General features: G+C 46.0%; 1 protein-coding gene across 4 annotated transcripts in view; it reads right to left on the bottom strand.

Annotated features, from left to right (window-relative positions):
- The window catches only part of LOC105564150 (tachykinin-like peptides receptor 99D), a 99,635-nt gene that overhangs the window by 6,490 nt on the left and 72,270 nt on the right, over positions 1–20,875 (bottom strand). For all 4 annotated transcript variants that reach the window (XM_012016327.1, XM_012016326.1, XM_012016324.1 and 1 more), the window contains exons 3-4: positions 11,863–12,081; positions 7,620–7,770 (exon numbers count right to left, since the gene is read on the bottom strand). In XM_012016327.1, coding sequence (XP_011871717.1) covers positions 7,620–7,770; positions 11,863–12,081 — 370 coding nt within the window. The remainder of the gene's footprint in view (positions 1–7,619; positions 7,771–11,862; positions 12,082–20,875) is intronic.

The raw sequence follows: 20,875 nt of genomic DNA, 5'->3' as shown, positions 1-20,875 counted from the left end.
TTTCCGATAAAGAAAGCGCCGAAAAACCTTTCGTAAAGGAAAAAAAGTCACAAAAATATGCTCCAACTATAGATAAATTTAAATACTTTTTGTCATAATTCAAGATTTCGCCATAAGGATCGCAGGCAACTAAATTATACTATAATAATAAATTACTGTTTTAAGTGATATCGTTTGAACAATACAATAAGAGAATAACCTGTTTACGTGTTTCATATTTGATTAAACTGGGGAGATCATATTCCGATAATTTTAATATGTAAATGAATTGTTTTATAATCAACATCGTAGACGTATTTTATACAAATATGTTATACCATGTAACATATGATTTCACGTAGCCAAATTGCTGATGATTTTAATGAAAACACCTGTTAGATTCGGTCCGTACGCGCGTCCCGTGCCGCGTAATGGAGGATTCATGCGAACAACGCGGGGGAATTTCCCGTATTTAATATTCTGCCGAACGCGAGTCGAGATAATGCGACTAATTATTAGCGTAACGTGAAAACACAGCTATCGATATCGTTTCCACACGCGGCTGCCACTTCGCCAGTTTCGATCGGCAATTCGTAGCGCGGCAATAAACGCATATCTTTTGAGTATGCACTTTCCGCGAGGAATTTCTACAGGTGGATTAAAGCTGCGATGACAAAGTGCTTATGACATATCGATTTCTCCGTCGTTTTTGTTATTATCTCGAAATTCAATTTCGTCTTACCTTCCACTCCGCGTTATACTACGCTTTTGTCCGTACGAAGAGGAATTCCTCCTTTTCGTTGAAATTAACGACCTACTCAACTTCGCGCAGGTATAGTTCTCGTAATCAGTTGAGGACAGCTTGTAGAAGACGGTTATTTGAGAAATAACTTAAATTGGATTTCTTGAGATAGTTACGAGCTGTACCTCATTATCTTCTTTAGGTAATTAAAAAGTAAATTTACATTCTCCCCGTGCGAGCGTGGATAATTTGCATTATGTTCATACGGACCTCGCGATTGATTCGATTATACGTTTACAACAACGAACGCCGCTCATCAATTCGCATTCAAAGAGACAGCTCTGATATTTCAGTGCGAGCACTTTGGAAAAATCGCTTCAGCGGACCGTGATATTCCCTCCGAATATTTATGCCCGACCTTCGGCAAGTGTTTGTAAAGCTTTGAGATACACCCGGCGCACATTTTTGTTGCTCCTATGCTACATTCTCTACCAAGTCGGATAAGAATTTGCATTTTTCTCTCTTGCTCGAAAAATCCACGATAATCGCGCCAGCGTTTTGTTCGCGGCAATGAATTTTGAGTAGCTCCGTCTTGTATAATTTATATTTCCCCTTCTTCCTTTTCTGCATTATATATTTTGCCATACTAGCTCTCTTTTAATCTGCAAAGCCGCTTAATAGGTAAATGAATGTAGAAAATGAACAAATTCATTTTGCATTATTTGCGACTCGCGATTAAAATAGAAAAGACACGTCGTTGTGGAAGTAAGAGACGACTAATCCACGTTTAATCGTGTCTCTTTTAAGGGAAGGGGCCGCAGAATTGACCATCCGGAAGAATGCCGGAAGAGAATTGGTGGGCGGTATATTTCAACGCTATCGGTGCCGATTCTTCCGCTAAAGGAATTAGAAGAATTGCTCCTTTGCCGTTCCGAAATAGCGGGAAGGACCGAGGGATTCGATCTCGTACAACTCAGCCCACAGCTGGGACATCTATTTGCCGATTTCTTATCCGGAAAGAGAATGATGCTGCTGCTGCTGCTGCCGCCGCCGCCACCGCTGGGTAAGTATAATTAAGGCCAAGAGAAGTAGATCGCCCGCGCGTGTTTGCGTCCTGACGACTGGTCACATTATCCGACATCTCCTTTCTTCCTCGAAATGTCAGACTTCACCACCAGCCTCGTTGTTAGTTTCTCTATTGTCCTCACCGGAGGTGCCGCGCGCGTTCACGCACCAGCGCATCTGACACGATCTCAGAAAGTCTTCCCTTCGCGAGATCTATTGCTACAACGATGTAATCACCGTAAAAGAGGCATTGCTTACATTATCGAGCCGAGTGTCGCGAATATTCCGATATTCGAAGCACATATCTCCTTTACGCTCTCAACGACGTATTAATTAGACGCCTTTGTTTTACCACTGCGCACTCAAAGGGACGACACGAAATCGGATTCTTATCGTTCTCGCTTTCGATAAACGTGCGAAGCATTAAAGCCCTCGTATTTGTACGCGTGTTTCTATTGTGGAAACTTGGCGAAAGCTAGGCCCTGGTATGTGGATTAAATAAATCTTGAGGGTCAATTTGATATTCGTTACGTGCAATCGCGACTCAATTGAAGAACTCAATTTGCTTCGAGACCCAAACTGAGTTCTATTTTGCGCAGTTCAATAATCGAAGCAGCTCGTATGTTAATTTCTCAATCATATTTTACATTTCAAATACAATATGACTACCGCAAATGAGAAAAGTTTTCGAACAAAAAGACGTCTAAACCAAGATCTGAAATTTTATTCTGATCTTCCCCGATGCTCTTTATGATATACAGTGTTCGTATAATGATTATAAATACGAGCCTAAGTAAACCACTTGGCTAGACACGAGACAAAAGATGTTTAGTGTAACTTTACGGGAGTCAGAGGTTATTGCGAGAGTTGTAGGTGCACGTAAATGTACTCTGCATTTACGCTTTAAGTTTGAGAGCGACACTCTAAGGAGATAAAGCACTTCACCCCTAGGGGAGGGGAGTTTACGTTTCACGCGCACCGCACTGCACTTTGCGTGCATTTAAAATTTTCGCACCGTAAACAGCTTTTTAAATTTTTAAGAACACCGCGCGTCTGCAGTTGCTGGAGAAACGTGAGAGAAATATAACGGCCGTATAACGAGCTGAAGGTTTCGCGTTTGGCGGCTTTGGCTTCGCTCCATTCGTATGTAAATCTAACGCGGTGGGCGTTTGTATAATTTGACTCAAGCGCCGAATAGCGCCGAGCGAAGCACTCTCCGCTTTCCGAATAAATTTTAACAAACCCTGACGAGAGAAACTTTCTGAGGATGCGAGAGAGAGAGAGAGAGAGAGAACGCAGGGGGACGTCGCGCGGGACGTCGTCCCGCAGAACGAAAATAGACAGCCGGAATTACGTGCGCGTCAAATGAAACCTAACGGTTTTCGTCGCGGTAATTGTCAGTGACGCCGCTGGTCTGCCTGAAGATACGGGCCGTTTGTCCACATGTCGTACACCGAAACTCGTATTTGTACGTACACGAGTAAGCACTGCACGGACGTGAGATCCGTAACCCGGACGCGTACACAGGCGGTCGGAGCATTGCCGGAGCGTCGATAGGTACGTACGCGGCGGAATGGAGTAGCGATTTCGAATGTAACGGAGAGGACACCTTTTGTCGCCTAATCGAAATCCAATGCATTCCAACTCGAACATGCCGAGGAGGTCCGTTTAACTAGATTCTCCTGATATACAGGGTGTTACGGATAAGGTACCCGCCCGCTCGTGTACAGATAGAGCGGGTTAAACTGAAAAGAAAAGTTATGTGCCATTTTGTAAAATTCCCAATAGTTATCGAGTAATTAATTAAAACGTCAGAGCGAATAAGCGCGAGGAAAGGCCGAACTCGGCAGATATTAAATGGCTTATTTGTTTAGTCTCGTAGCGATGAGGGACGGAGCAGTGAGCATCATCTGGACTTCTGGAGCTCGCCGCTCGCTGACAACTTTTTTCCGCTGCGTCGCTCCACCTCCCGCTATCGGACGCCCACCGTTGCTACGAGACTAAACAAATACGGCATTTAAGGGGACGCTGGAATGATTCTGCATTTTTCGCACCTTTTGCTCCTAGAACTGTCAATTCGTGAAAACATTTGTGTGATATACCAATTATGTGGCTTTTGTGTACAGACCGATAGTGTCGGTCTATTCAGATGAAGTGAAAGAACAGCAGTCTATTCACTTGAATAAGTTATAGGTTACCTAACTTATAACTTATTCGAGTGAATCGATTTTTTGTTAGGCTTTCAAACCTAATTTCAATGATACCATGCTGTTCTCTGATTCAGCCCGAATAGTGGAACACTGTCGGTTCGTACGCAAAAGCCACATAATTTGTATATTACACAAATGTTCACGAACTGACAGTTCTAGGAGCAAAAGGTGCCAAAAGTGCAGAATCACTTCAGCATCCCCTTAACGTGCTTGCCGAGTCCGGTCCACTGCTTCTCGTGCGTTCATTCGCCCAGACGTTTTTATTTGTCACTCGAAAACTATTGCGAATTTTACAAAATGGTACATAACTTTCCTGTTCAGTGTAACCCGCTCTATCTGTATACGAGCGGATGGACACCTTATCCGAAACACCCTGTATAGCGCCCCCGCAATCTTCCCTTCCTACGCGCGTATCTTTCAATTAAACGCCGACGCGTTGTCCCTTCCTTCCGTTTCTTCTAACGGATCATTGCTACGCTGGAGATACTTCACAGAAATGTAGACTGTGAGAAACGGAACGTCGAGGGTTGTTCTACGATCGTAATTGATATGATGCTCGAACTGCACAATATGACACGAGATTAATCCACGCTCGTCCCATTCTGTTTGCATACCAGTGCTTTTAAATACGAAATCAGAAATTAAAATTAAGCGCGAGGGCGGAGAGTCGAGCGATTAAAATTCAAACGGTATAGACCGGGTCGCGGCGTTTTATTTCCATCCTTCATTTTCCACTCCACCGAGTCTTGCAATTTTATTATTTTTATTATCGCCTCGGCGTCTGAGTATACTCTTATCGAAAAGGCGAGATTGTTACGATGATTAATCACCACATTTATGTCGTTATAATGGACGTCTACGTAGATTTCGGGGAATTACCGTAACCGCCAACGTAATTTTCGACACTAAACTCTTCTTTTGAATTTTTTAAAAGTACAGAAATTGAGAAAGCTGTCAACTGCGTGAACTTCAATTTGACGCTCGATCAATTATTCCCATCCGATAATTTTTCAAGTCAACGCCAGATGTTCTTGAATGGTGCGCGTTTCTACGAGGATTTTCGATGAGAATCATTAGACACTTATCACGCGTTTGTAATTTATACATATAATTATATGGTTAGCGCAATTGGCAAGCGTCGCAGTGACGAATCACGGATTCGGTCTCTTTTGCGGTAAGTCCGGAAAAGTATGCTGCCACCCTTCTTGCACTCGCATCGACCGCTTCGTTGCGAATTCATTATACGTCCATTTAGGACGACCATTTTTATGTCCGATAATCACATTCCATTTATTCTCTTCTCCGCGATCACTCTGCCCGATTAGATAGTATTTCAGCATTAATTGCGCTTATATCTCGTATATCTGTACATATAGACATATTATATATTACCGTGCAAATGTCGAAGATATTTCGTTAAATTTACCATTATTTCACATAATTCATCGCGTGCCGTTGAAAAAAAGTTGCAGCTGCACCGTTTCCACGAGAGCAAAATGAAGGTAGCGGCGTTGGCCGGAAGGTAGAAGCTTGTATCTAATTGTTTTTCACCTTGTTCGGGAACGCAGATCACAAACGATTGTAGGCAATAAACGTTTGTAGGCAATCGATATCCGTTGCTTGTATCGCGAACGTGTTAGAGTACACGGACATTTTTCTTTGAAACAAAGGGATCGTCCACCGGGGACCGCTTCTCCTTTTTCTCTCTTTTTCCTCTCCCCCCCCCCCTCGCTTTCTCTCTTTCCCCGACCGAAAAATTAACTAAGCGCCCCAGCGTCGTCCGTGTTATTGCCCATGGAGGATAGGTGAAACTTTCTCCAGCAAACTTTATTGACCGAAAGTAGTTGAGAGAGTTAAAGCGTAGGAAATGGAGGTCCGCGAGGGTGCAGACCGGGGATTCGTCTAATTACAAATTACAGCCGGGGCTTCGAACCGCCGTCTCTGAGGTAGCGGGATACCGGGGCTACGGAATATCTCGCGTACACGTGCAATCTTCGCTTCGTCGTTAAGCTCGCAAATAGTCATTACACGTCGTATTTAAGACTAATTGGGAAGACGTTTTTCAGCGAACACCCTCGCGCCGTTCGAGCGAAGGACCTTCGCGCCGTAATCACGTTTTCTTGTATCGCGCGAAGAGCGCGGAGGGAGGTGGGCTAGAAAGAAATTATCAGTAAAATTGAAATGCGACCTTTTAAAGACTTGGACGTTCGCGAAAAATATACATGGTACGATCGTTAACCGCCATTGTTAAAACTCGTACCTTAATCAGCCTATCTGCGCCCCAGAAATTGTATCTGCGGATATTAAGCGCGTCTCTCGCGTAATTTTTCTACCAGCGCGGTAAGTAGGCGCCCGCTTTTAGCTACGAAGGGTCTTTGCGGTCTGAGAAAGCCGTGCGCGCCCGTTCATTCATCATAAAGGCGGTAAAAATTACCATAGCGCCATTAAGATAAGAAAAGACAAAGACGTATTTCGAATTTTTTTTGCGTGCAACGCGGCTCCCGTTGCCTGCGCGGATATTATTGGGGAATCGCTGATGTTATTCATAAGGGAAGAGAATCACGAGACCCCCCGCGGCCACTAAAAGACAGAGCCGATAAGCCGAGTTTACGAGGGTTGGATAAGGCCAATATCATCAGGCTGGATATTATCGTTTCATACGGATCTTAATGCGCTTTCCCGTGCCTCTGAAGCTGACGTGTGCGTATTATGTGGCGTATCGGCTCGCATTTACAATCGGTCGCGTACGGGATTACGTCATTTGCCGTAATTATCGTCGCGTCGGCGGTTCTTCCTGGGCCGATCGCGGATGTGACACGTCCCTCTCGAAAACCATCGCGAGTAATTTATCTATAACTTGTAGCAACAGTTGTCGATACGTGTAAGGGAAATAGAAGATCGGAGATCCCGATGAGAGATACACGCGACTGTGATAGAGCGGAACAACTGCGAGCGAAATGCATTACACGATCGCTATCGGTGGCTACCCGCCGCGCGCCAATAACGCTATTTTTCAGCGGACATTGTATTATTGTGATACCACGGGAATATGAAACAAAAATAAGACGCAACGCGCGTGCTGCAAGAAAATTGCACGTCCGGATGTAGCGGCGTTCCTCCCGCGAATAATGAGGTATTCATAATTTACCTGGCGCCCCGCAAGGGCGGAACTACGCGGTATTTGTTCCCTTCGACGAACAAAAGACTAGAGCGTGAACAGAAATTATCTAAAGTTCCAATTAAACTTAATTAATTGAGATAGTTCGTACATCGGTTTTGGCCGGGTTTCGGGGCGGAAGAGCGAGGATAAAGAGCGTGCGCGGTGATTACTTGGTTGCATCGCCTCGTATAAATACGCTACAAGTGCAGAGACGCGACACTGCACTTTAATTACTTAAACGCCATCGAGCACAGGCAGTGTAGAACAGATTCCAACGTGAGAGTTTATGAAGTTTATTAACATCCGTCTCCCTCCGTTCGCGGGTATTAAGCGCGACGAGGTTTACGTTCTTTCCGATCGAAATATTATACGCAATACTGTTGACGAAAGAAGAAACCGGAAGGAGAGGCATTTATTCAGCGTCTCGACTATGTGCGCGGATATTAATTCATCTCATACGTACCCTCCGTTTGCTCCGAATGTTTTCGAGCTGTCTGGCCGTGGCCTCCCCGATGCTTTGCGAGCCCCACAATTCCAGGCCGACCCTGGCGTAGGTGAACGTCATGGATCCGATTGGCAAGAAGTACGTCAATATCATGAAGATAACGTTGTACCTGAAAATCAATTAAACTCATACGCCCACTCACAAGAGCAAGTTTATGCGACGTAACACACACACACACACAGACAGACATCGAGAAATGTCTAGTCTACAAAGTCCCCCCGGGGCAGTCGTGCGCCTTCTTCTAGGACTCTTTGAGGAAACTAAGATCGACCCTTTCTCTCCGGCTAAAGAGTATTCAAGACTCGGTCTCATTATTAAGTTGACATCGAAAATTAAAGTATCTCCGTGCTTTAAGAGCCTTAAACAGACAGGAAAGATCTTATTTTTCCAGTTAATTTCACTTTTCTTTAGCAGAAATGTAATTTAAGATTTAATTACATCACAGTCTCCCGTGAAATCGAAAATTAATAAAAATAAAAACCGAAAAAAGGAAAACTAGGCTGCGCTGCGCGTTTCCCCGTCGAGGAAACATCGAGGAAACGTCGATGTTACAATCGTCGTCGTTGACAGCAAGTACAATTCATTGATAGATTCATAATTAAATTTATCCGCGAACGCGGATATTTCGCTATTGCGCGTATGTACGACCCAATTTGCGGTTTAGCCAATCAAATCTACCAGAGTTGGTGTTTCGCGCGAGTCACAGATGTAACGTCGCTTTCGACATAAATTTACACCGGACGGCGCGAGAGGCGATGACACGCGATGCTCAAAGGGGAAATGAAAATAGCGCGGTGTCGCGGTTCTGCGCCGCGTGCCGCTTTTGTCCGCAGCATCTCGTGGCGCGTAGCCGCTCTCAAAGCGCATGCTAAATGCGCCGATTGTGCGCCCAACGAAAATAACACACACCGCCGATTGCTCCGACGGTAAGTGCGCCGATCGCCAGGGGTCCGACATTACGCGAGCGCCATATATTATTAGACGTAATGAACCGGCGAATGTGTGCGGCGCCGTCTGATGTTGTTTACTGACGAAAGCGTATCGACGGCATATCGAGTGGCAATTGGACAGCCGAGTTAAGCCGAGCTCGCGTTTCGACGCGAAAGCACGTGTGCAATCATTTACATGTCGGCGCATTTACGCGGCTAATGATAATCGCGTAATTGCCGTTAACCTTTAGCAGCGGGACATAACGACCCGCGCGGTGCGTCCAGCGAAATTTATTGGGGGAGAGGGCGATAAAACGGATTACGGGTAACGCACGTGTAAGTTATACTTCGGGGTGGAATTTAAAAAATTCGCGAGATTGAAATATCGCGCGAACGGTATTTTACGAAAGGGACGGAAACGTAATCATTTTTCGCGCGGTCAATCAGTTTCAATTCACGTTGAAAGGCTAAGAGGCACGATGACCGAATTACCGCGCAAAAAATCCCGCGTTTTTAACGCCAGTGGCGTTGAAGCACGCCGCAATTTTCGCCGCTAATCTGATCCACGTGCATTAATTACGGTAATTATGACGATCCGAAAGCGATGCTAGCAGCTGTTAATTTTCTAACGGAGTATTTAGCTCCGGCGCGATGGGGACGTTAAAACGCACTCCGCATTAGGATTATTAACAAACGGTAATGAATTCATTAATGGATTATCCCGTTCGTTCCAACCAGATTACGAGGCGTCGCGAGCTATTATACAATTGCCGAAATTTCCGGTCCCACGCGCTCACGCTCGGAGAGCCGGTGTTGATCCGGAACGAATAAAAACTACCGGCGCATGAATTCATCGGGTTACACCTCGTGTAATTCCGATTTAGAATACTTTGCGCGGATTTAAGCGGTACAAGTCCATAAAAGCTTTAAAATCGTCAACGTTTAATGGTGGTGAACGAGCTAGTACTCCGGAAGCGCAATTTCCGAGGCACGATCGATGGAACGGTGCTTTTCGGCGCAATAATACTGATATTTGTACAAATTCGCTTTACGGATTACGCCGAGCGTCAGACCGCACGGCGCCCGAGAGGAGGAAATTTATTCGAAAAATCTTAAGAATATCGAGCAAGTCAGTTTTGTGCGACGATACACAGGGTGTCTGACACAAGAGGACCCCTACGAAAAACGGTGGTAGATTGCGTCAGATTGAGAAGAAAAGTCATGTAACATTTTATAAAATTCGCAATAGTTATCGAGTAATTTATTGAAACGTCTGAGCAAATAAGCGTGTAGAGAGCAGTAGGCTCGGAAAGCACGCGAGGGGCGGACGCGAGCGACACGGGATGTAAACACATTGTTCATGAATTTGGATGATTTATTTGAGATAGTCTTAATTTTTCTCCTCTTCTAAATTTTTTACTTCTACGATTAACCTTTTTTTTCAACAACTTAATGTATAAAGAGTAAATGGAGCAAGCAAAGGTCGGTAAATATTTCATTATTTATACATATACAGGATATTGTTCGTCCATATCATTTTATCATTTACAATTATTGTAATCTTGGTAGTTTCAGGATTTACGGTCATAATTAATCTTCATTAATTTAACGCTTGAAGCATTGTATAATGATTATAAGATATTATCCTATATAATTTCATTATAACCGCACCTTTGTAAGGTGTGGCTAATTTTGCACACACAGTATAAATGCTCTCTCTTTCACATTTCTCTATATGTGCTATCATTTGTCGATGTATACGTGCGGGCTCTTTACTATTGCCGAGATGAGAGTTATCCGACTAAGCTTATAATCTCGACAAGTCTCGAGCGATCAGTTTACCAGAAGCTTTTGTATCGGGCAATTGACTTGAAACAGCTACGAAACTGCCCTCCTCTTACATCTCGGTTAAGCGAACACGAGAGGCGAAATATGGAAAAGTTTCGTGTCGCACGAATCCGACGAACGCAGGAGTCGAAGAAATTCTTGAGTTAGGTCGGGATTATAGAACGACGGATAGAATCGCGTGAACTTGGATCAAAGCGACGTGAGTTATTTCGAGAGCGACTGTTCGAAACGGCATTTATATCGGGATTAGAATTCTCCTACGGGCTCTACCGTACCATGGGCGTCGCCCGTGCGTGATTTTACATGACGTGCCATGCACGATAGCGCCGAGATTCGGGCGCGGGTATACCACAGTCGAAATCTTTCAATTAGGAAACGGCACTCGCTCCGCAGCGAACACGTTATCTCGGCGAAGTAGGTTTTCGCGGGGCTATCTTAATAGACGATCGAAGTACGAAGCGGATGCAAATGTGGAACACACAGTTCCGATTTTCATCTGTAATTACAATCCGATCAGAGCTCGGATTTAATCGCGCGTGATTGAAGTAAGTATTTTGAGGACACGCGATACATTCGCGATGCAACGAATCCAAGGTATTATTAGCTCGATTTATCGCCTCCCTCGTCGCGGTACCAGGAACACTTTGTAATGAAATGAGGGGACCCATTGTGCCCGGCATGGTATGCGTGGCATTCGCGGTGCGCACGCTCCTGTACATGAGAGACGAACCAACTGACCGGCAGGCGAAATCGTTTAACAGTCATAAACCGTAAACGGCAATATTGTGTAGATATGTGCGTCTACAAGAGGCAACGACGCTTTTATGGGTCCTCGGAAAGTGACGCTTTTATCCTCCGTGACTCGCTCGACCATCGACGGTGCATTATAGAAAAAAAAAAACGACACACGAATGGCAATTTAACTACGGTGACTGAAACCAACGGCGATACTATTTTTCCTACTGGATTGCTCACGAGAACCCGAAGGGGAAACCGCTGAGGGCATTGTAGTGTACAAATTTACAGAATTACTAAGCATTACTAATACTTTAGCTATTCCAAAACAATTTTGAACGTTTCCGATCTGTTTCTCGAGTAAAATTTTCCCCGTAGAAAATATTTCGGAGCATAAACCTGAATCTAAATGCGCGTTCCAAATTCATTAAAAAAACAGTGTTGCAACCATTCTGTCCATCACTGTACTCGCGAACGCATGGCGCAGATCCTCGCGAGGTACTTACGATCTTAAGCACGCTACTGTTTACTACTCAAAATTGAAATGAAGGAACTTACATCTACATATTTATTAAAGAGATAAGTTTCTCCGAGAAAACGGGCGAATGTAGATAATCTAGAAAGTGCGCGCAAGTACTCTCCGTAAATTTTGCGAGCATGCAAATTCGTTAATAAAATGTTTGGCTTACAAATATTCATCGTAGCTGAGTCCATTGTCGTCTGTGTTCGGCCAATCGCTGTAGCAGACGACGCGGACCTCGCCGTTCATGAAGTTCTGAGTGTAAGTGGTATAGAAAAGCAGCATCGGTAAAGACAGAATTGCCCCGATGATCCAAATTACAATCGCGACGCACAGCGTCGCCTTTTTCCCCATACGTGGCTTCAAAGGGTTCACGATGGCCATGTACCTAAAATAAAAGCCCATGTTAACAATTCTGATCGGTGCAGATAAAAAGTCTGCTTACAAGGGCGGCACAATGAAAGCGATTTAACTACAAATTGCTCGAGAAGATAAAATATTATCCGTCTGAGGTATATCGTTGAAAAAACTGTTTAAAAGCAAAATATTATTGTGTATTACGCTGGAATAAGATTACTGCAAAACCAGCCACACGATCCATATCACTGAGAATGCGGAAATGTTTACGTTAAAACTCTTATCAAAATAAAATTGCGCGCCAAGAGTCGCTGAGCGCGAGGCGTCTACGTTGTCGGGATCTCAGAACGACGCGAATTTCGTGATAAAGTCACCGGGTGATAAGGACGGGCTTGCATCGTGGGGTAATAGATCAGGCAGCGTCAGCTTTCTTCCCGGAGACGAGACGAGAGTGGGCAAAACTATCTCGAGGGAGACGCGAAGGAGACGCAATAGGACCTAACGACAATATCATAGTCGCGATAGAGTGAAATCATGTTTGCGCGACTGATGCACCTCCGGACGGCCGGGGCTTTGAGAGTCGCCGAAGGCGAGCGCGACTAATATTACAGAGAAAGAGAGGAAGAGAGAGGAGCGTATCAAATCGTAAAATTCGTATTACTGGAAGCGAGCGAAGATTGCTGCCGGGAGGAAGGAGACGGAAACCGCTGGTGGAGCGTATCTTCCTACAATTCGACGAAGGGAAGTTCGGATTCGTCGTTCGGACAATAAAGCGACGAAAGGAGTTGCGCGAAATTCATTTTCTAATGTTCAGCAGTCGGGCTATTTGATGAGACAGAGGTCAAATTACAGTGTCAGAATTGCGTTCTCATCCCCGAAGTGTTACGGCGACTCTTCGGGCACCTACCGCCGCGGCCAATATCCGTCTGTACGCCACCGAGGGTTCGGCAGTAACGTCCTCCTGAGCAGCCTCGGGAGATAAGTCGTGTAATACTATATAATGTCAACAGAAATTTTACGGTAACTTAGATTCCTCGCGGTTCGTTACGTGCATGCTCGCAACGGCAAGCGGCCGAAACGTGAGACGACGGATAATGAAGACGATAATGGTGGCGACTTAAATCCATGGTTATGCGAGCCCTCGCATAAATTAGCCTTGGTAACAATATATCAAATGTCGGATGGATTTTTATCTGATTTCACATTCAAGCGGAGAACGCTGAAAAATCGTTGAAACATTGGAGTGAACCTTGTAACTTCGGGTAAAATTTTAACCAGAATTTTCCGCCTGACTGTGCATTAATGCGACTCGCGAAAAGAATAATAACACATTTATGAGTTGTGGCTGCGTAAGCGACATGGAAGTCTGGAAGGTTTCGCTTAAGGGAATAGAACAAGATGGTATAGTGAAATTAATGAACAAGGAAATAATTTTTTCCGTCCGGCTGTGACCTACTTCGACAGGCTATTCGTTTAGGAGCTATGTTTCTAACAGCGGATGTTACAAAGACAAACGCGTCTACGCCTGAGATGACGTTTGGCGCGCATTTACGACTGCATTTAGATGCTTACAGTCGTAAAGATCGTAACATCGATGATAAAATTTGTTCTCACACAAACTACGGGGCGAGTCCAGCCGCGCTTCCGCCTTTTTGTTCTTTCTATGTTATAGAAGCGCTAAAGCCAGGCACGGATTATTGTTCCCTCGAATGGAGTTTCAGCCTTTCGTGTAAAGACCTGATCGGATCCGAGTTTGATCTTGCCTTGAAAGGAACGCCGAGTGTTTTTCGTTCCAAGCTACCGTACATACATCCGACGTTTCAATTCCTCCATTCTATTCTCAAAGATAAAGTTCCGAACGAAGTACGTCCCTCGGTTCGATCGCATTTCTCTCGCCACGTCACTTCTTTCCGTCGCCGCTTTTACTTCTGTCGCTATTGTTCTTCCTCTGCCTTTGCGATTTCACGCAGACTACCGTGCGCTCACAACTTTACATTGGCGTGCGAAAGTCGGGGAAATGTCTTTCAAATAAAATATATTTCTCCTCCGGAAAAATGGCAGAGCGGTAAAACATCACTTTATGAAATATTGTCGATGTAAACTGCATTCTACGTTTCCAATATCAATCGTAATTTTTATTTTTGCGAAACACGTTCAGCCGTTTGCCTTTCAGCACAAGTACAATGCATGTAATATCGATTTCTTCAAATCATAATATTCTATCTCTCAAAACTGTTGCAGAGTCTCGTCGAATTTTTCGAAACTGTGATAGTGATGTGTTTCGGATAGGAAAACGTGTCTCGACCTCAAACGTACATTGTCTTGCTTCGCGGTAGGTAAGTGCATACGTGCAGCAGACAGTTGTAATTCGTAGGAACATTGTTGCCGCCAAAGGCAAAGGAGAACGAGCGAGCAAGAGAGAGAGAGAGAGAGTGTGCAATCCCAGTCTGACTCTCTGAGCTTCCAGCGTAGGATGATCGTTAAACGTCAAGGAAATGTCCTTGACGTTTCTCAACGTACTTTTTGCCCCCTTCGCAGCTGTTAATTCAGAGATGAACATTAAGACGAGGTTGAAATGCGTACACGGATATACGCATCCCAATTTCCAGATTCTCGGGAATTTCGCACCCGGCAGTACCGCGAAGACATTCAAGTAGCTCTGTCTCGGAAACAGTGGGGAATGGGACATATATTCATATGGACATTTTTGCTTAAAATAACCGATACTATCACCTCCCAAAATATTGACCTTTCCTCCTGGGACACCCTGTATAATACCTAATTCACTACGTTTGTACAGCTTAACTTGTTACTCTATTCACACTATACTTTACAGTTCCTTGTTCGCTGTCCAATCACTTCCCTTGTCGCGCTCTACTCATCACTCCTTTTCTCGTTACTATTCTTTTGCTTAACAATTCTACGCTCTCTTACTTTCCACAGTTTCCTAATTACCTTCCCTTTTATTTCATCTAACTCATCACTCCACAGAGAATGCACGTTATTACGATATTACGCGAAAGCAACTGAACTCTTGAGACGAGGGCGTTATTACCACTTACGATTTTATTCCGCGCTGTTTATTTTTACGATTTTCAATTATTAACGTCTACTTTCGGTACGTACCCGTTTTACAGACGTACCACTCAACGTAGTTGGAAAAATTCAATACGAGCGGTTACGATCGACGAGAACACTGCATTCTCGTTGTTTTTCGGGCATTAATTTGTAATGCGTGCACGTAACGCTGAAGATTAACTAAGATTTTTGCAAAAGTAGACTGACGAAACTATTCGGAGAAATTCGAGGAAAAGAAATTTCGCTTCTCACATAAATTACCCACAAAGTCGGACCGCAACGTGGCCACGTTACACAGATGGTTTTGATGCTTTCAACCGCCAACCCTGTTTCGCATTCGTCTCGAGTAAAACTGCTCTTTACCTTTTGCGAAGCCATACCTCTCCCGGTACGGCGACGCAGTCATCATCCACTCGAGAGTAGGGATTGAGGAGTCTTGACCTCCTTGCGTCCGATTTATACGCTTACTCGTACTACTTTCAATCCGCTATGGCTTTCCTTACATCGACGAGTTTTAACCTTAGGGCTACATTACATTTGCACATATGTGAACTGAATCCCTCGGTCAGACTTTCAGATATTTTTTTTAATATGTACGTATTTCCGAAAATACATATTAATTTTTTCATTAAAATACCAGACGTCACAGAGTACGACGAAATGAAAGCTTAAATCTACACACTAGAATGTATAAACGTTTAAACAAGGCGACGGTTCGTTTTCTAGGTCATTCTTCCTCTTTTAAAGAATTAATAATTTATATAAAACTTCTGTGTAAGTATCACGCTCTTCGTAACGTTTTTTTACACAGCCTTGCTACAATTTTTTGACGAATGAAAATCTTTTGACAACTTAGCGATTTGTCTCATATTCCGAATGCGAGTCATCAATCTATATTACGAAGCTGCGCACATTTCCACACAATACAGATAAATTTAAGAGACGCCCTTTGAATGATTGTTAGATATTTCTCGAAGCTTCGCGTTGAATTTCAACAAGGCTCGCGATCTCCATTGGAAGTTGCGTAAGATAGATGTTCCCCGAAGGAAAGGTAGCTGCCATATGCCGCACGTTTCCCGAACGTGGGAGCGATATAGGTATAGGAAAGTGGACTACGAAAATTCCCAAGGGTTCATCCTCCATCGGAGGTATCGTCCTTCGGCAAGGAAGACGGTACGAATTGCACCGCTATGTTTTGCTGGAACTTGAGGAAGATTTCGAAGACCCGGGGTCGTGGCCCTCCCCGAGCCCTTGCTGCATCGTCACGATAATAAATTACGGGGGATATTAACCTGCGTCCTGCCTGCGTTCGAGACAAACTTGGGAGATGCGCGAAAGTTTCGACGAGCAAGTAAGTGGCTTGAGAGATTAATGCGATTCGGCACGCCTTCCCGCGTATGATGCCGATATGAGTTTTGCAGTTACTCTAGAAATAAGCCGCAAAATACGCCCTGCATTTTCTCTTTCACTTGGCCGTTTGAGACGCGACACGCGTAAATCCGTCAAAGGGAGTTCTCCCAGCGAGCGAACGAAGATGTTCCTCAGATATAATTTGAAATGCAAATCGATTGTAAGCGGAGGGTATGAATTCTCAACTAGATGATCCGTTCCTTTTTGAGCGCGTGTAAAATCACATCATCATCTACGTCGATATTATAATTTGCAAGGGTACAAATATATCGAAATTCTATATGTCGGAGTACAATATCCTTTCTTTTTTAATAGCCGAGGTACTCCGAGATCGATTTATCGTGGAGATAAATTTCTCCCCTCTCGCTTCCGCAATTTTCTTCTGCAATTCGTTACAGTCGCGTCGAACATTCCGAGGCTCGAGTAGGATTTAATTGATATAACGTGATTTACATCGCACACCGTGTTGAATTTTGCCTTATTAGATCTGCGCTTCACTAATCACCCATTATTCGCGCGGACGGGGCGGTATTTTCTTGCAGCGCGATCATGAATTACGTTTTACAGCGGCCCGTAATCCCTCGGCTGCTCACGGCTGCTTCGCCGGTGCAATGCATATTTTATCGGGCCACGTCACGCCCGACATGAATCCCTCGTTACCGTAATCCGTCGCGATGAACGTTCATCTCGGGCGAACTGACCGACGCAGATTAACCCGTCGAGAACGCCCGGGCTAAGTTATCGGTTCTTGCACCCCACGGTTGCCCACCCAGCTTCTCATCCGACCCGTTTCTTCATCCCTGCCGTTGCGTACTACCCCTTTTTTTTCCGACTCCACGCGACGGCGTCCCGTCGCTCCGTTTCCGCCTTCCGATTACAGCTGCCACTGTATTGTTCGCATTGTCATTTACGTCGCTGTTGCAGTTACGCTCCACCAAGTAATTATAGCTGGTACCGTGCCGCACGCTTCGTTGTCGGGTGCCAAGGGAGCCGCCTTTCAGGAAGCCGCCCAGCGCGTCGTCGACGCCACGATAGCGTCCGCTCCCATCGGCGAATTGTTATTATTATTATTGGCGGAGGGAGGACGTTGATCGATGACGTGATTCACCATCAGCCGCGCTATCGGCCGATGGATGTTTAATCCGGCGGCGCCGGCCGCCTCCTCTCCGAAGCGTCGAGGTCCGCGGCTCGGCGTTGACGTTGGCGTTGTAATTGTAGCTCGCGCGATTGTAGTCCGCGCTGGCATTCGACGATCTGGCGACTTTCCAGCGCGCACCCGGCACCGAGCCGTCGCTGCCTGGACCGGCGGCTGCTGCCTCCGCGCGAGCATCCCCGTTTCCCGCTCGCGGCCCCGGCATCGTAACTCGCTTTGTAACTCACGTTCAGATTGGCCTTTCGATTCGGGTTACTGGTAACACGCCAGCGGACACGCGCCGCCGACGACCGGCGGATACACAGAGAGGCTGGATTGCGGTGACGTTAAAGGCGTCCACCCCGGGCCAGAGTATCGCCCGCCACGGTCGGGCGCTCAGGAAATTGACGCCCGCGTCTCCGTTTACCTTCGATCCCGACGCGGTGGCTCGTGGTGTTTGCGCTCGTTTCGAGACCGACACTCTCGGTCGAGCGACGCTCTCGGCGCGGGTTCGAACGCGGATTCACTTGGACGGATTACGAGGGGACACCAGGAGCCAAACGTTTGACTCGCAACCCCCATCGATTGATCGACGTATTCGAGTTCTCTTCAAGACGACTTAGTCTCATCGCGAATTCTCCCGTGTTCGCCTGGATCGATTGATCCCCCGGACGACGGCGTCGGAATTCTAATCGGATCCTCTCCCCCAATCGGAGGGGCAGCGCCCCGTCGTTGGTATTTCAATTAAAATTCGCGTTGCAGTTTGTGTCTGCGTACCGTCCGTTGCTTATTTACGTTATTTACGCTGATGACGTAAGCTCGCCGATCGACCGGCTGGAAAAAAGGGAGTGCGTCCATCGTTTTGCGGGTCATTTGAATATCGAGTCATTCTGCGGGCGACCATCGTTGAAAATTCGATGCCGATGTCGGCCGCAAATCATAATCGCGGCGGCCGCACCGATCGTCGACGTTCCAATCGCCCCGTTCATGTTTTTCCGAGGGGGAAACCGCTGACCAAAATCTTGTACACCAATGCCCACTAATGCCCAGTGGGCATTACTTTATCTTATTATATCTTTATAATGCCCCATCAAGGGCTCTAATGTCCAAACTAATACCCAAAAATGCCTAGAAACGGCTAGTAACGCCGCAAATCTGTACACCACAATGCCTTCAGCGGTTTCCCCCCTCGTATTTTTCAATGCGTCTGTTGCATCATCGACGCGACGGTCAACGTTGCTCGGCTGTTCGTGGGGCCCTTTCGCCCTCGCCGGTTGCGCATTATTAATGCGCGGCCGGTGACAAATCAGCGGAATAAGTTGTTTCGGATTGTTTAGCCGCCGCAACAGGTTGCGACTCAACAGGTTCGGTAGCTCTCGCCTTCGAGCGTCTGCTCAGACACCGCCGATGCGTAGTCGGGTTTCGTTTAATCTGATTTTCCGCTCGAGGATCAGACGTCGCTGCTCCTCGGAACCCGTTACTCGCGGTTCCGCGAGGATCCGCTCTCGGCGCACGGGAACACTCGACTCGGTCCGCGGTTCCTCGTCTCGAAAGGGTTGTCGTGGCCGACGTCTTGATAAGCTACGACGTTAACATCCCCGACGTTGCCACTCTCGTTGGTGTTTTGCGCCGAGCAACTCGGTTCGCAGCAACCCGCGTCGCGTTTCGTTCATGTCGAACGGTAGAATTTACTATGTCGTTTCCAAGCCGTATCGATGACGCGCGCGACGTTTTGATTGACGTCCAACGTTTGCGTTGCGGTCGCCGCAATGTTTGCGTGCCGGTCGGGGCTGCAAGGCTATCGGCGCACGCTCGCGTCCCCTTTAACGGGGATTTCTCCGGAAGTTTTGTTTCCGGACGGATGACTGACGTAGAGGCGAATGGTTGCGCGGCCCGTGGTTACCGTTATTCGCGATTCAAGGTGGTATTGGCATTCGCGTTGGCAGCCGCGGTCGTATCCGACGGCGAAATCGACGTCGGCGGTCCCGATTTTTAAATTCCGTGCTTCCGCCCGCGCCTTCCGGCTCGCGCTTCGCCGTCAATTTTATCGGCCGTTATCTCTGGCAGGCCGGAAAACGATGAGGTATTCGCCCGGTTTCCCCAGCAACGCTCCGGCTGGAAAGTGACCCAAGTCGGCTTAAGTGATCCATTCCCGACGTTTTGATTGAACCGCAAACTGCTTGCTTACGCGAAACGATGATATTCCAGCTACGATCGCCATTAACATCGGCATTTAAGGCGCACGGTATTCGATCGCGCTCGCGTTATAACTACCGCCGGGATTGCCCCTTTCGCCGGAATTTGAGGATAACAATTTTATCCCAGCGTCTAACATTTCCCCGCCTTTGCCGACGGGGGCGATTGAATTTTCCGTGTTTACGCCCGCGGTCGATTTGCGCGCCACCGTTGAAATTGTCGCTCGCGTTGTTACACCCGATGTATTGTTGCTCGTCAAGATCCGAAAGCTGCGTTTGATGCGGCGTTCAACGAGGCGGACATTATCGCGCCTTTGGCTACGCGCTGATCTTCGTTCAGACCTTCCACTCGCGCGCGTCGCTTCATTACCCAGATGGGGGATTCCACGTCGCTTCTCGCGGGCGGAGAATCCCGCTTTTCGAACTCGAGCTCGTCCCTTCTTTATTCCGCGGTCTGTCGGAAGATGGTTTTATTATTAAACGATTCAACATCGCTGTCTGTTTGTCCTACCGTCGTTCAATTCCAGCCGCGAGAGCTCAGCCGTCTACTTTTTTTCCAAAAGTATCGTGCTAGTATAACCATGATGTAATAATACAAGGTGTAACATTGCGCATAATGGCAGCGGCATGATCGGTGTTGTACCTTGTTATACCTTGTATTATTACATCATGGTTATACTATAGTACAAGGGGGTAACCACTAGCTAATTTCTTTTGATTTCATTTGATTTCATACGGTTTCACCCGATTACAAATAATCTCATCTAATAGCAAATAATTTTCTTGTATGCGCGTTTAAAAATATGCAACGTTGTTAAACCTCAAAGATCTGTTAGGTTTCCACAAAATATATAATATTTCTCTTATTTTACTAACAAGTATTTGCTTGTAGAGGTAATTTCAGTTAAGGGGATGCTGGAGTGATTCTGCACTTTTGCACCTTTCTAACCTAAAAACTGTCAGTTCACGGAAACATTTGTGTAATATACAAATTAAATGGCTTACGTGTA

This window comes from Vollenhovia emeryi, unplaced genomic scaffold (assembly GCF_000949405.1).
Source record: "Vollenhovia emeryi isolate VEMERY1.0 unplaced genomic scaffold, V.emery_V1.0 DF939168.1, whole genome shotgun sequence".
NCBI classification, from domain to species: Eukaryota; Metazoa; Arthropoda; class Insecta; order Hymenoptera; family Formicidae; genus Vollenhovia; species Vollenhovia emeryi.
The sequence above is the reverse complement of the archived record's forward strand: the minus strand, read 5'-3'. Positions and strand labels throughout refer to the sequence as shown.